This window comes from Choloepus didactylus, chromosome 3, assembly GCF_015220235.1.
Source record: "Choloepus didactylus isolate mChoDid1 chromosome 3, mChoDid1.pri, whole genome shotgun sequence".
Taxonomy (NCBI): domain Eukaryota; kingdom Metazoa; phylum Chordata; class Mammalia; order Pilosa; family Megalonychidae; genus Choloepus; species Choloepus didactylus.
The window spans coordinates 114,995,579-115,011,362 of NC_051309.1; the positions used below are offsets into that span (position 1 = coordinate 114,995,579).

The 15,784-nt window shown below is 37.5% G+C and overlaps 1 protein-coding gene across 1 annotated transcript in view; it reads left to right on the forward strand.

The window, feature by feature from the left end:
- Positions 1 to 15,784, forward strand: part of ARHGEF38 (Rho guanine nucleotide exchange factor 38) — a 173,358-nt gene that overhangs the window by 29,504 nt on the left and 128,070 nt on the right. Inside the window, exon 2 of the mRNA XM_037829025.1 lies at positions 4,174 to 4,361. Within this exon, the coding sequence (XP_037684953.1) occupies positions 4,174 to 4,361 (188 nt within the window). The remainder of the gene's footprint in view (positions 1 to 4,173; positions 4,362 to 15,784) is intronic.

The window sequence follows — 15,784 nt, forward strand, 5'->3', positions numbered from 1 at the left end:
GCATTGCCCCCTATTTTTGCTCCTTTTTCTCTCCCATCTGATCTTAGCTGTCAAACCACTTAGGAATTATCCTTTTTCTTAATAAGTTGTCAATGATGAAGTAATGAGATAATTGTTTGCCTTATGTGGTGAAACAGTTTGAGAGTTTAGAAAAAGGAACTCTAGTTTGTCCGTGGCTGTAGAAACAATACCGAAAATTTGCATTGTTTTAAAGATCCCAAGGAACTTCCACATAGTACTGCTCATGTACTTCAGTCTTCATGACAGCACTGTGATTTTTTTCATTCATGTTTTACAGATGAGAAAAGCGAGGCTGTGCAAGGATAAATAACTCATCTATCATGTTCTCACTGCTACGAGTAGCAGAGCTAAATTTAAGTGATTGTTCTTTCCTTAAACCACAGCACATGCCTTTCATATATACTTCCTTGGCCAGGGATCTCCACATATGCTACTAATGAAATTTGTGGCTAGGATAATGAAAATTCATCATCACTTCTGGAAAAGTGAAGCTTGTGGGTAATATAAATACAGGATGGGTGAAGGAAGTCAGTTACATGGTATGGTTTTCATATACAGTGGCACATTTGGGTAAAAACAATCTAAATGTCGTTTTAACCTCAGTTTCACTTTGGTTTTGACACAGCCTTTTATTTATGCTAACTGCTGGAAAATATTCATTCCTAAAGCTCTATTTTTCCTTCTTTGCTAAATACTTTGCTTTATCCAGAAGTGAAGGATTACTCTAGCTGACTGCTGATTTTGGTGATATGTGTTTGCAATATTCACATAACAGTTTTATATTAAAAACTTAATATAGCTAAAATATAAATGTTTTGAAGACAGAGAAGGATCTTAAAAAAACAAAATTGTTCCCACAATGCATTGCAGAGAGTTTGTTGGTTTAAGAAATACAAACATAGAAGGTGTTTAGAGACCTGACCATAAAATGATGCAAGCCAAGTCTTTGTTCCTACAATAAACTTGAGTCAAAAAAGCAAACAAAGATATCTCATAAGGTTGTGCAACTCAGTTCCCTGAGAAAGTTTTTATACCTTAAGGGAGAATTTTCCGAAGTTGAAAATATTGACTAGTGCTTTATTTCAGCCACCTTTGCCCCCCAAATTGGTTCTGAATAAGCTGTTAGCAGTATTAGAAAATCAAAACAGGTTTTAGTTGATAAAATCTGATGTTGTACATTTTAAAATGCAGTAACTGGAAAATCTGTAAAGTAATTTAAATTGATATTGCAATTAAGTCCTGGAATTTAGAATGTGTTGTAGGGCTATTTCTTTGCCAAAGATCAGGGAAGACTCCTTTTTCTCTTGCTAGGCCTCAGATATATTATTTTTATAAAGCAGAGTGCAAAAGGTCAGAACCTGGAAAAGCTGACATTGGGCAGAAGAGTTTTTCAACCCTATTATGAAAATGCTAAGTAATAATCAGATGCTATTTGTACCAGCTTGTCAGCTCTCTGCTAGTATGGTTTCATTCTGTGAACTATTTCATATATCCCAGGAGTACAGAAGGCTCCCCTTCTACCTTCTGCCCCTAGCTCCCACTCTTTTAGAAGGGGAAGTCCCAAAGAGACCCACCAAGGTCAAGTTCCGTACACTGACTGGAAACTGCAACCCCCAGGTGAGGTGACAGGCCTTACTCTTTTATACACAAAATGATTGAAGGTAATGACAAGCAATTTTAACTTTTCCTTTCTCATCTGGGGTGCTGAGATGCTGGCTGCTTCTACTTTCCAATAAAAATAGTACAAATTAGCAAGAATCCAAAATTCTCAAAATATAGATCAAGATATGAAGATTACAGAACACTCCATCCATTCATACTCTCTTCTTAAGTAAATTAAGTAGATTATCTCTTTGGCACTGAATGGCCCAAGACTTGTGAAGCCACATGCTCTTAGATGACATTTGTCAAATCTATCTTCTTTCCAGATAAAGGAAGGAATGTTACCAGAAAAATGGCCCAGATATCCACCTGCAAGTCAGGATTGTCCAAAGAGCAATCTAGCGCAACTTCCAAACTAATGTTGGAATTACCTGTTCAGCATCCTCCACAGATGTTTGATTATCCAGCCTCTGCCCCAACTCCTGAAGTTAGTTGGGGAGGAAGGTTGAGATTCTCAATACTTTCTGAAGCATCTCTTCACATTTGTGGGGAAACTCTTTATGTTGAACTATTAATTCCTGTTCTGTAACATTTCTCCAATTATCTTAGTTTTTTTTTCAGTCAGCCTAGGGAATATGCTCTCTTGTTTTCTGTATGAATGCATTGGGACTAGTGCATTTTTTCCTGTATGGTTTCTTCATGGGCCCTTTTGTAAAGCTTCACATCCTCAGGAAGTGGTATTAGCATTGAAGATATCTCACATATAAGTTACTAGAATTCTTTAAATGAAAAAAATTACTTCTGCAACTGCAGTGACTAAGGTGAAAAGTTTGCAGTGACTTCTACCTTGAAGCAAATCCACTTATACACATGTGTGCACACATGGCCCTCAAATGTCTCATGGCTCTGATTTTATGGTTGCTGTCTCATTTATTGCTTCCAAACTGTACACTACTGTCGGACGGTCTTTAGTATATTTAGATTTCTTACCTTAAAATTTAAAATAAAACCTTGGCTATGTATGAGGCTTCCTATTTATTCAACATATCCTCGGTACTTTGATTTTTTTAAAAGTTTCCATTTGGCAGATCAGTATTTTGAAATAACAAGACATGCCTAATATCAAAAATAATCCATGAAAAATCTTAGTTGAAATTTAATGCACCTCTGCCTTGCTCCTCATGGGTTCTGATTAACTATGAATGGAAAAGAAAAAAAGAAAAAAATAAAAGACCAGTCATGTGGAATTGGGTACTATCCACTGAGAATGAGGGGCAATTATTTTTTATTAGGGACAGACAAAATTGCACAGTGTTCCACTTACTAATTAAAAAGTTTCCCTTGATTTAAAAGTAAATGTGTCCATGAGAACTGGCAGTTTGATATGCCAAGCCCTCTATCATGGGACTTGCCCTTATGAAGCCCATTATTGCAAAGGAGAGGCTAAACCTGCTTATAATTGTGCCTAAGAGTTTCCCCCTGAGTACCTCTTTGTTGCTCAGATGTGGCCCTCTCTCTCTAGCTAAGCCAACTCGGCAGGTGAACTCACTGCCCTCCCCCCATGTAGGACCTGACTCCCAGGGGTGTAAATCTCCTTGGTATTGCAGGATATGACTCCTGCGGATGAATCTGGACCCGGCATCGAGGGATTGAGAACATCTTCTTGACCAAAAGGGAGATGCAAAATGAAATGAAATAAAGTTTCAGTGGCTGAGAGATTCCAAATGGAATCAAGAGGTCACTCTGGTGGACATTCTTACACACTATATAGATAACACTTTATAGGTTTTGATGTATCAGAATAGCTAGAAGTAAATACCTGAAACTATAAAACTCCAACCCAGTAGCCTGGACTCTTGAAGATGATTGTATGACAATGTAGCTTACAAGGGGTGACTTTTGTGATTGTGAAAACCATGTGGATTGCACTTCTTTTGTCCAGTGTATGGATGGATGAGTAGAGAAATGGGGACAAAAACTAAATGAAAAATAGTGTGGGATGGGGGGGATGATTTGGGTGTTCTTTTTTACTTTTATTTTTTATTCTTATTCTGATTCTTTCTGATATAAGGAAAATGTTCAAAAATAGATTGGGGTGATGAATGCATAGCTATGTAATGGTACAGTGAATAGTTGATTGTACACCATGGATGATTGTATGGTATGTGAATATATTTCAATAAAACTGAATTTAATTTAAAAAAGAAAAAAGTAAATGTGTCCAGAACTGTGTTTTTATACATTCTCCACTCAACCCGAAGTCCCACCTCATAGCTTTGGATAGCAGCAAGGGGATATTTTAACAGGCCATGACATTTAGGTGTCATTGAACAGACTTGTCAGACGTTGTCCATCCTCTCCTTCCCTCTTGCTCATAGTGTCATAGGATTCCAAACTTACCAGAAACTACTGCACATCACTTCCTCAGAGCACCCCAGGAAGACACCTAAAGCTTTCTTCCTTGCTAACAATAATCCCGTGGTGGCATTCTTGACAATGAAGGAAAAATCTCAGCAGAAAGCCTCACGTGTAGATTTTTCCATTTAACAGAAAAGATGACTCCACAGACTGGGTGTGCTGCAACTGAGACCTCAGCCCAGGAGGAAGAGCATCAGATGAGAAGAATGATGGCAAAGCGGCTGAAAATCATCAAGGAGCTGATACAGACGGAAAAGGACTATCTCAACGATCTTCAGCTGTGCATTAGCAAAGTGGTTCAGCCCCTGAGAAACAAACAGGTAAATGCAACTTTGAGGCTGGTTTTTCCCCTCAACTGTTGTTGTTATTTCATTTCTCCTTGTCCTAAGGAGCATCGCCAGCACTGTGAAAATGAAACACCAAAGTGCACCGCGAGATGGGGCAATGCCTTTCTCCCCGAGTCCCTGAGCTTGGGTTCCATGAGGCATCGTCACTCATACATCTTGAGTCAATAGAGGAACCTTCAGAGTCCCTCTATTTGGTAAAGGAAACTCCATTCTAAAGTATGGGGATAAGGACATTCACAATTTTTGCCACTTTGAAGTTTCTTTGTATTCTTTCTAAAATTCTCATGTAACTTGTAACACAATTTGAGCAACAGGTTTTCAGCAGCCTAGGAACGAGTCACTTAATTACATTCAACGATGAGCAAGGTTTAGAAGAGAAAAAATCAGAATACAATTAAACTTATGCCTATTTAGTTAAGTAAAATCAAACATAAAAATTAACCTGAATGTAAGGTAAGAATTTTCTCTTTGGTAGAGTTGGCTCTAGCAAAACTTGAGGGGTTTGTAAGTTAATCATTCTCCTTTTTAATCAAGGGCTTCTCAGGGACTTTCTTTTAGGGAATTAGACTAAAAGTGCTAGAATGTTGGCATTCTGTTAGCTTCTGATGCATACAGATATTTCATTCATTCAACACTTATTTATTAATTGCCTGGCATTTGATTGGCACTGTTCTCAGCACTGGGGAAATAGTTTAGTTCAAAGCAAAGTCCTGCCCTTACGGGCTATACTTTCTAGTAGGGGAAGAAGGAGTCAGACAACGAACAAACAATAAATAAACAAATACAAATGAAAGTATATTAGATGGTGTTAAGCACGGCTGAGAAAACTAAAGCAGGGGAGAAGGATGGAGCATCGGAATACAGGGGCAGTGTTTCTATTTCAATTGGAATGGCAAATAAAGATCTTTCTAATGTGGGGCATTTGAGGATAACCTGAAGGAGGTAAGGGGGATTTCTAGGCAGAGGGGAGAAGAAGAGGAGCGCAAAGGCCATGAGGAGTGTTAATCTAATCATCAGGGTGTTAAGTGGTCCTCATAACAATTCAAACAATACAGACAAATGTAAACTAGAAAGTAAAAATGACTCAAAATTCTACTACCCAAAGATAATCGTGAGCATCCTTTCAGACATTTATTTGGACACTTAAATAGATACACATGCAAACACACATATATTTTTTTACATAAATGTGATCAAATCCACACGTTATTTTGCCGCATTCTTGTTTTATTCAGCAATCTGCTATATGTATCTTTTCATGACTACTAATGGCTTTAAATGTTTTTCTTCTGTTACTGATGCTTATGGTTTTGGTGTTTTCCCCCTTATCTCCATAAGATAATTTCCCAAAAATGAGACTGCTGGGTCAAAGGTATGAATATTTAAGATTTTGATAAAAATTGCCAACTGCCAACCAGAAAGCTAATACTGTTCTATTTTTCATTGTCACTAACAGGGCTTGAGAGTGCTGTTTCTCTGCATCCTCTTTAATGCTGAACATTGTTAGTTTTCTAAATGTTACTTTGATTTCCTTCTGAGGCCAACTATAATCTTATATATTCACTGACCATTTCTATTTCTTCTTTTCAATCTCTATTCATATTCCTTTGCCAATTAAAAAAAAATGGCTTGCCTTTTTCTTATTGTTTTATAAATCTTCTGTAATTATTTTTCCATCACACATTGCAAATAATTTTCCCAGTCTTTTGCCCTGTTTAAGGTCCATGTTTATTTGCTTGTTTTTTCCATGCTTAAGTGATCAAATTTATCTGACTTTATGGATTCTAACTTTATGGATATCTGAAATGTCTACCCAGTGATTGTAAAAGAATTGCTAGACAGTTGTCCCAACGGCAATTGCTAAATCTTTCCTCCAGTGCTTACAACCATCTGGCCCACAAATTAAGGAAAACCAGTGTAGATCAAGGTGACCTTTGATATGTATTTGTTTTCTAATTTAAGACAATGTATAAAGAGGGTTGGCAAAGTAGCTTGTAATTTTGTCTTTCATAGGAAAGTCATCTTTTGTTTTATCCCCCTCATGACTTTTTTCAAGCACTTACTACGTGCCAAGCCCTGTTTCAAGTACATTGTTGGTATTCTTATTTTATCCTTTATCCTTCCAACAACCGTGCTTCACAGTTTCCAAGTCATAAGGTAAAAAGGCAACTTTCTGAAAATCTAGAACTTGCATACTAATTCTGTAAAAGAAGGAATAACATTCATGGTCATGATAAAAATTTTCTCTCTATTTTCTTTCCTATGTGTACAAAATTAAATTGGTGGGGGTTTTTTTATTTCATTTAAGCCAGCTACAGTTTATGTAACCTATATTCTTGCAGATATTAAAGGCTATTAATAAAATTTTCATTTACATACTGATTAAAATTTTATTTTAACATTGATTTTTCAATGCACATGGCATCAGACTCTACCACTGGCTACCCTTCCTTTTTTTTTAAATTCAGTTTTATTGAAATATATTCACATACCATATGATCATCCTTGGTGTACAATCAACTGTTCACAGTACCATCTTATAGTTGTGCATTCATCACCTCAATCTGTTTTTGAACATTTTCCTTACACCAGAAAGAATCAGAATAAGAAAAATAAAAATAAAAAAAGAACACCCAAATCACCCCCCATCCCACCCTATTTTTCATTTAGATTTTATCCCTATTTTTCTACTCATCCATCCATACACTGGATAAAGGGAGTGTGATCCACAGAGTCACCCCTTGTAAGCTACATTGTTATATAATCGTCTTCAAGAGTCAAGGCTACTGGGTTGGAGTTTGGTAGTTTCAGGTATTTACTTCTAGCTATTCCAATATATTAAAACCTAAAAAGTGTTAACTATATAGTGCGTAAGAATGTCCACCAGAGTGACCCCTCGACTCCATTTGAAATTTCTCAGCCACTGAAGCTCTATTTCGTTTCATTTCGCATCCCTCTTTTGGTCAAGAAGATGTTCTCAGTCCCTCGATGCCAGGTCCAGATTCATCCCCAGAAGTCACATCCTGCGTTGCCAGGGAGATTTACACCTTTGGGAGTCAGGTCCCACGTAGGGGGGAGGGCAATGAGATCACCTGCCAAGGTGGCTTAGTTAGAGAGAGAGAGGGCCACATCTGAGCAACAAAGAGGCACTCGGGGAGACTCTCAGATACAATTATAAGCAGGTTAAGCCACTCCTTGCAGCAACAAGCTTCGTAGGGACCAGCCCCAAGACAGAGGGCTCAGCACATCAATTGGATTCCCAATGTTTGTGAGAACATCAGCAACAATCCAGATGAGGAAGTCCAACACCTCTGTATTCTCCCCCAGCTCTTCATGGGGCCCCCAAATGTATATTTTTATTCTCCACCCAAATTACTTTAGAATGTGTTGCTATTTCATTCTAATCTATACAGACCTACCATAGCTCACTTCCTATTCAAATTTCTATGTAATTGTAGTGTTTGAACAAACTGACTGTAGAAGTTATATTGTTCAGAAAATATAGATCCTACACTAAATAAACATCTCTTCCCTTGGTCTCACATGGAAGTTGAAGTTTGAACATAGTCAGTTGCAACCTTTACCCTTTGGCCCGATTTGTTCTAGTCTTAACCCAGATCTGCTTTATTTGTATCTCTAATTGAAGTCTGGGCTCTAGTTTAGCTTTTTTTTTTTTTTTAACAGTTGCTGTATGCATTAATACTGATATTCATATCTGCCAAGCTCTAGCTCTGAGTTTCAGGTATAACACAGATACCCAATGTTCCAGAGACCAATTAGGTTATACATTAAGGGATCAACATCTCAGAGTTTGGAGACTGGCTACCCTTCCTTTTGGTACTACTAATCACTCCTATTCTTTAACAAATTTTAGAACCTGGTTCACCATCTCCATAGCTTTCTCTCTCTTCCCCCTAACCCTGACATCATTTCCAGCCAACATCTGGGCCCCTTGTTCAGTTTCTTGTTGTTCTCATACCCAATGATGTTTCCTCAACCTCATCACAGCCACACCATGTTCATACCCTAAATGTTGTCATCATCAATAACCTCAGCTTCTCCAAATCAAAATTTCAAGCTTACCGTTCTATAACCACCACCCCTCTGTTATCAGTCCATGCCCCCTGGTACCTTGTCTCAGACAAATTTTTGATGCCACCAGGACCTGCCAGGCATTGATGGCACTACCTGCTCACTGTTTATCAGGCCCACACCTGGTCAGTTGCCATGAGCCATCGTTCTAATCACTCCTCACATATCACCTCAATTCCCTTCTCTGCTTCTCTCTCCAGTTACTCACCTGATTAAGCTCAATTTTCTGCCTACTCCACAACTTCATCCATGTGACTGAACCAATGTCTTTTTAAATTCATAACCATTTTCCTGAAATGGGGCCTTCAGTAATAAACTCTGAAGGGATTATTTCATGTCTTCTCCTTTCTCCTCACACTTCAAACACTGCCTCTTCTCTCCTCACTCAAAGTTAATGTCCTTACTCATCATTTCACTGAGGAAAATAGACACAATAAGAAGATGCACAAACTCTCAACACAACTCTACCAACATACTTGCATCTCTATTCATATTATCTGGCTCCCTTCTGTTGGAAGAATGAATAGTTTCAGCTTCTAATTAAGGATAACCCCTCTGTGTATGCACTGGAGATCAGTCTATTCATTCTGGCTTATTTAGGTATTTCATTCTGGACACTCCCCACCCCCCAGCTCTACCCCATCCTTGCATCATCCCTCCCCATCTCCTGCATAATTAGTTTCACCCTCTATATTGGACCATTCTCATTAATCACCATTATCTTCTATCTTAAAAACAAAACAAAACAAAAATAAAAACAAGTCTGTCTTGTCCTAAAGGAGTTGTCTATAATCCCTGTCTTTATTTCTATCTTTATCTTTTAAAATTAAATATAAAATATCTAATATGTATAAAGCATATGTGACTAAAACATGTTTCAAAAAGTATAGACACAGATGCAAAATGAAACGAAATAAAGTTTCAGTGGCTGAGAGATTCCAAATGGAGTAGAGAGGTCACTCTGGTGGACATTCTTATGCACTATATAGATAATCCTTTTTAGGTTTTAATATATTGGAATAGCTAGAAGTAAATACCTGAAACTATCAAACTGTAACCCAGTAGCCTTGCCTCTTGACGATGATAGCATAGCAATGTAGCTTACAAGGGGTGACTGTGATTGTGAAAGCCTTGCGGATTTTACTCCCGTTATCCAGTGTATGGATGGATGAGTAGAAAATTGGGGACAAAAAACTAAAAGAAAAATAGGGTGGAGGGGGGATGATTTGGGTGTTCTTTTTTACTTTTATTTTTTATTCTTATTTTTACTTTTTCTAGTGTAAGATAAATGTTCAAAAAATAAATTGGAGTTATGAATGTACAACTATATGATGATCCTGTGAACAACTGATTGTACACTTTGGATGATTGTATGTGAATATATCTCAACAAAATTGAATAAAAAAAAGAGTATAGGCACAATTTACCAAAAATATGCTCCTATTATGAGTCCATAATCAACATTTAAAAAATTTAAGTAAACGGCTTCTTTTGAATTAATAATCTGTAGTTGTGTCAAATGGAATCAGTATATTTTCATATATTCAGTATGAAAATGTTAATTTTAAGCCATTTACTGCACAGGTGAGTTAATCTGGCCCCAAGAATATGAATGCTATTGCTGAGCTGTACTCTTGTATAGGCTCCTTAATGTTTGTTTGTTTGGTTGGTTTTTGCTTCCTATGCAACCCTTAGACACAATTCTCAGAACAAGTGCCTCAGACCAGGTCAAATAAACATTTTCATTATTTGTGTGTGTTGTTTATTTATTTGGCATGTTTAACTTTTTCCCTCAGTGCTTTGAATTACAGTCCTCATAATTCTAACTGATGTTCTCTGTGATCTTCTCTTCTGGGTTATTCATAGCTTGTTGATTTTTCTCACCTGGTACTTCTCTTTGTTTAGGTCTTCTTTCAACATTATTTGTCTTCCGAGTTGTGGAATTTAGTTTCAGTATAGTAGTCTATTTGTCCTGTTGGACTAGCAGTTCTTTAAAGATTTCTCAGGGTTCTCATGTCAGATTCACCTTTTCCTCACCTCAATACTCTTAACCTTTGATTAAGTAAATGCATGCTCAGGAATTCATATAACTCATAAACATTTATATGAGTGTTGAGGTAAATAATTGATGCCTCCAGTACCTCAGGCTCATTAACAATTTTTTTTCAAAGCCTATTAGCTCTTTCAGGTCCTCACTTCTCTCTAAACCACATGTGTACCTTGGTCTTTGCTCACAATCCACCTGTCATCAAGTTAGTGCCAAAATTTATATATAAACAAAGAACAGTTGTCATTTACCACTGGAACAATCTGAAAACCATGCTTAGCTAAACCTGGGCAATGTAACCAAATATTTAATATGTACAGGTTAGATGGAGAGACTCTAGGAAACCATCTGATCCATTGTCTTTTCTCTATGCAAAACCAAACTTAGACCACTCCCAGAAGGAACAAGTCATTTTATGGAAGTAGATATTGGAAGAAGGAAGTGGAAAACTGAGAAAGGCACTGGGTTTATCTGAATGAGCTTATGAGAATGGATCAATGTACAAATTCATGTCTAGACCCAGCCCTTGACTGATGACTGTTCTCTGACAATCGAGATTACAAACCTGAATCTCAACATCAAGGCTTTTCTACAGAAAGACCTTCACCTAACTGACAACAGCTCAGAGAGAGCAGTTACATCTTTAATAGTAGCATCGTGAGAGAGATTTTGCAAAGAAGGGAAAAATAATCCACGACTTCAGTGTTGAAACATTTACTGGGAAAACAGGTTCTTGCTATTTATTATGCAAACAGTACTATAGGAGAGACTATATGTTTTTGGCAGTAAGTTAAATTAAAATCAGGGAGCAAACTAATCTAACCATGGAAATGGGTTTTATGTGTAAGGAAAGGACAAAATAAATGGTAGAAAAGAGCAGTTAGAGGAATTTAAAAACATGCTTTTATTTTTTGGTTTTCTATTGTTTATCATATTTTTTAAATCCGCACAGTATAAAAGTACACAGATCTTAAGAGGACTATACCCTCTTTCAGACACCCAGTTCCCTTTGCTAGAAGCAAACATCATCACTAGCTTCTTTTTACCCTTCCAAGCATATTCTTTTTTTTTCCAATTTTATTGAGATATATTCACATACCATGCAGTCATACAAAGCATACAATCAGTTGTTCACAGTACCATTATATAGCTGTGCATTCATCACCGAAATTAATTTTTGAACATTTTCATTACCACACACACAAAAGTAATAAGAATAAAAATTAAAGTGAAAAAGAACAATTAAAGTAAAAAAGAACACTGGATGCTGTTTTTTTTGTTTGTTTTGCCCCCGTTTTTCTACTCATCCATACAGTGGACAAAGGGGAGTGTGATCCACATGGCTTTCCCAATCACATTGTCACCCCTCATAAGCTACATTTTCATACAATTGTCTTCAAGATTCAAGGGTTCTGGGTTGTAGTTTGATAGTTTCAGGTATTTACTGCTAGCTATTCCAATTCATTAGAACCTAAAAAGGGTTATCTATATTGTGCATAAGAGTGCCCACCAGAATGACCACTAGGCTCCTTTTAGAATCTCTCAGCCACTGAGAGATTCATTTCATTTCACAGCCCCCTCTTGGTCAAGATGATGTTCTCCATCCCACGATGCCAGGTCCAGATTCCTCTCTGGGAGTCATATTCCATGTTGCCAGGGAGATTTACACCCCTGGGTGTCAGATCCCACGTAGAGGGGAGGGCAGTGATTTCATCTGCCAAAGTGGCTTAGCTAGAGAGAGAGGGCCACATCTGAGCAACAAAGAGGCATTTAGGAGGAGACACTTAGGCACAACTATAAGCAGGCCTAGCCTCTCCTTTGCAGCAACAGTCTTCCCAAGGGCAAGTCCCATGATTGAGGCTCAGCCCATCAAACCACCAGTCCCCAATGTCTGTGAGCACATCAGCAACCATCCAGGTGGGGAAGCCCAACACCCCTGTATTCTCCCCCAGCAATGTTCACATTAGTGGTAGCATATAATATTTCTCTTTTTGTGCCTGGCTTATTTCCCAAGCATATTCTCAGTGTATAAATTTGAATGGACAGTTATATATGATTATTATTTATATTTATTTGGATTTGCTTATATCTGACTCAATTCTGTGCATTATGATAGAAATTTCATGTTTTCTGTAAAAATAATCTAAAAGTCTATATTGATAATAGTTCAATTTCAATATTCTGTTAAAGTTTTGGTATGCTATATGGCAAAATTTTATAAGTAATTTTCTTTAGAAAAAATGTATAGAAGAAAATTATCTATTGGCCTACCTCTTGGAAGTAAGTGTTTGGAATATTTTGGTTTATTGTCTAGGCATATATAGATATACCCAAATATTTTATGAAATTGGAATCATACTATATATACCATTATGGAACCTCCTATCCCTGAAGAATATATTTACATGTTATGCTTTCAACCAAAAATAATAATGTTAATTTAAATGGAAAAATATGCTTCTTTTATTTATCAAGGGACCACAGATTTGACAAATATAATGTCCTCTCTGGGTGCAGAGCTCCTGTTATGGTTTACTAATGCTGCCGGAATGCAAAACACCAGAAATGGAATGGCTTTTATAAGGAGTGTTTATTTGGTTACAAAATTACAGTCTTAAGGCCATAAAGTGTCCAAGGCAACAGGGTACCTTCATTGAAGGATGGTTGATGGAGTCCATAAACCTCTGTTAGCTGGGCAGGCACGTGGCTGCTGTCTGCTGGCTCCCAGGTTGCATTTCAAAATGGCGTTCTCCAAAATGTCAGTGTCAGCTTCCAACGGCCATCTTCAAAACGTGTCTCTCAGCTGCAGCTACTCTTTCAGCTCCTGTGCATTCTTCAAAGTGTGCCACTTGGCTGTAGCAAGCTCGTGCCTTCTGTCTGAGATTATACTGTGCTCTAGTAAACTAATCAAGGCCCATGATGAATGGATAGGGCCACACCTCCATGGAAATTATCTAATAAGAGTTATCACCTACAGTTGGGTGGGTCGCATGTCCATGGAAACACTTAAAGAATTACAATCTAATCAACACTAATATGTCTGCCCACACAAGATTGCATCAAAGATAATGGTGTTTTGGGGGACATAATACATTCAAACTGGCACAGCTTCCAAATGCAAAACAGTCCCCACCAGTGTTACCGTGAAAGTCAAGGTTAGCAGTGGGTTGGCTCAGTGCTGTGATGGCCTGGACTATGTCTGGTAATCGTTCTGAATGTCGCATAGCACACTGTATTGACATCCTACAAATTTCTCCATCCTCCATTCATAATATGATTAACCTCACCACATCAAAATCCAGTACACTTATAGTATAGTTTTATAAGATGTTACATTGGGGAAACTGGGTAAAGAATCCACAGATCTCTCTATATTTCTTACAACTGCATGTGAATCTACAATTATCTCAAAATAAAAAGTTTAATTTAAAATATGCAATGCACGTGTTTTGTCTCCCTCCATTTCCCTCTTACAGTAAATATCCTTTTAGAAACACATGCAAAGTTTTACATTAAGGATGGAAACATTTCCTCTGACTCTTTACCTTGTTTAGTCTTCCAAGCTTTTCAATCAATTCCCCTTTTATTGTGATTTCAGAGAGGTAGGATTACATTTGAAATAGAGAGGTACAAATGAAGTTGTTTAGGAGAAACTTTGTAATGCATCATAATCTTCTGTGTATCTTGGCTCTTGTTCATGCTATGCTTGCAATACTAGAAATCCTTCTAGACTGGAAAACAAACTGAGGAAAAGACACCCGAGTCCCTTTCTCCACGTCCAGCTCCTCCTCAACTTAGTCTCTCCCACTGTAGAGAGTCCAGTGGTTCCTGTGGGTCAAATTCTTCAGCCAGGGTCTCACGGATTTCAGGGGAGAAATAAAGAGATAAGGAGATACACACAGATAAAGCCAGGCTGATAAGTACAAAAATGCAAGGTGCCCAGAAAGCCATAAACTATAGCTCCAACAGGAATTTTTTCTCTACAATAAGTAAAAATTTGAGAAAATCAAAGCAATTTCTGCTAACTATAAATGAGATACTGGGAGCAATGACTGAAAAAGAAATGTATTTGAAATTCTGATTCCACTCTGTATTGGCTTTTCTGAGCTAATGTGCTGACTTTAAGATGACATTATACCCGTGCTGGAAATCTGCTCTAAGCACCACTTGCCTTTCTTGCTGTGATACACACATTCTTCAATCCTGTAGAAGTAACTGATTTTCATGGTTAGTGAGATTGCATCACAATGAAGAATCCCATGATCTTCCATGGTCCAAGTTAGAAGTTGACGGTTGTTTTTTTTTTAAATTAAAGACTTAATTTTCACCTTCTGTGTGGAATCCCAGCATTTATTACATGACATGGATCATTGTTCTTACGTGATAAGTTCAGATGCTTGAAGTCACCACTGAAAAGTCAGGAAAGAAATCTCAATGAACTTTTCTTCACTTTTCTAAAATTTTGTTAATGAAGGCAGTTCTTACGTTGTGAAATGTTAGAGCTGTGAAATGTTTAACTTTTAAAAACAAAAAGTACACAAGTAAATGGCACTGCCAACCACAAAGTGGCTGTGTTAATATATAATACCCAACTGGCCTCTTTCTTAGCCACTGACACTGAGTCACTGCTCTTAACATGCTCTTCAGTTTTACTGGGGTGGGACATTACTGCTTTAGCATTCTGGAAGACACATATTTTGCTGTCAGATTGCATTCAGATTTAGTTTGGTATGGAAGTGATGCATCAATGTCCTAGTCTGAGGAAGTTATTTTTATGGAAAGAAAATCTCTTATCTCTGCTTGTTCAGAAGCCTCAGCTAAAAAAGGAAAAAAATGAGGGATTTTGTTTTTCATCCTTGTATTATAGTTTTATGATGGAAAGTTCTCCTCCTTGTTGTTATATTTATAAGCACTTCATAAGCTCCATTTTAGGGCAGCTTCAGTTTCTCTGATTTTTATAATCTATACTCCAGATCAAAACCTGCTGAGCCAAGGGAGGAGATAAATGAGTGCAGTGTAGGGGTTGGAATGCCCAGAATTGAAAGAGGAAGGTGTGATATGCAGCTGTGTCTTAATATCCAGTAAAGTCATCTTTCTACCCCGGGCAAGATGAAATTGTGTGCATCACCTCGCCTCTCGGAACTGAGAGGCATAAACCACTATTTTAGTTTGCTTTTATTTGTGAAGATGAAGCAACAAAATTTCAGTTACTGTGATTAATGAGGCCATAAACCTCTCTAATGAAATGCCAGAGATG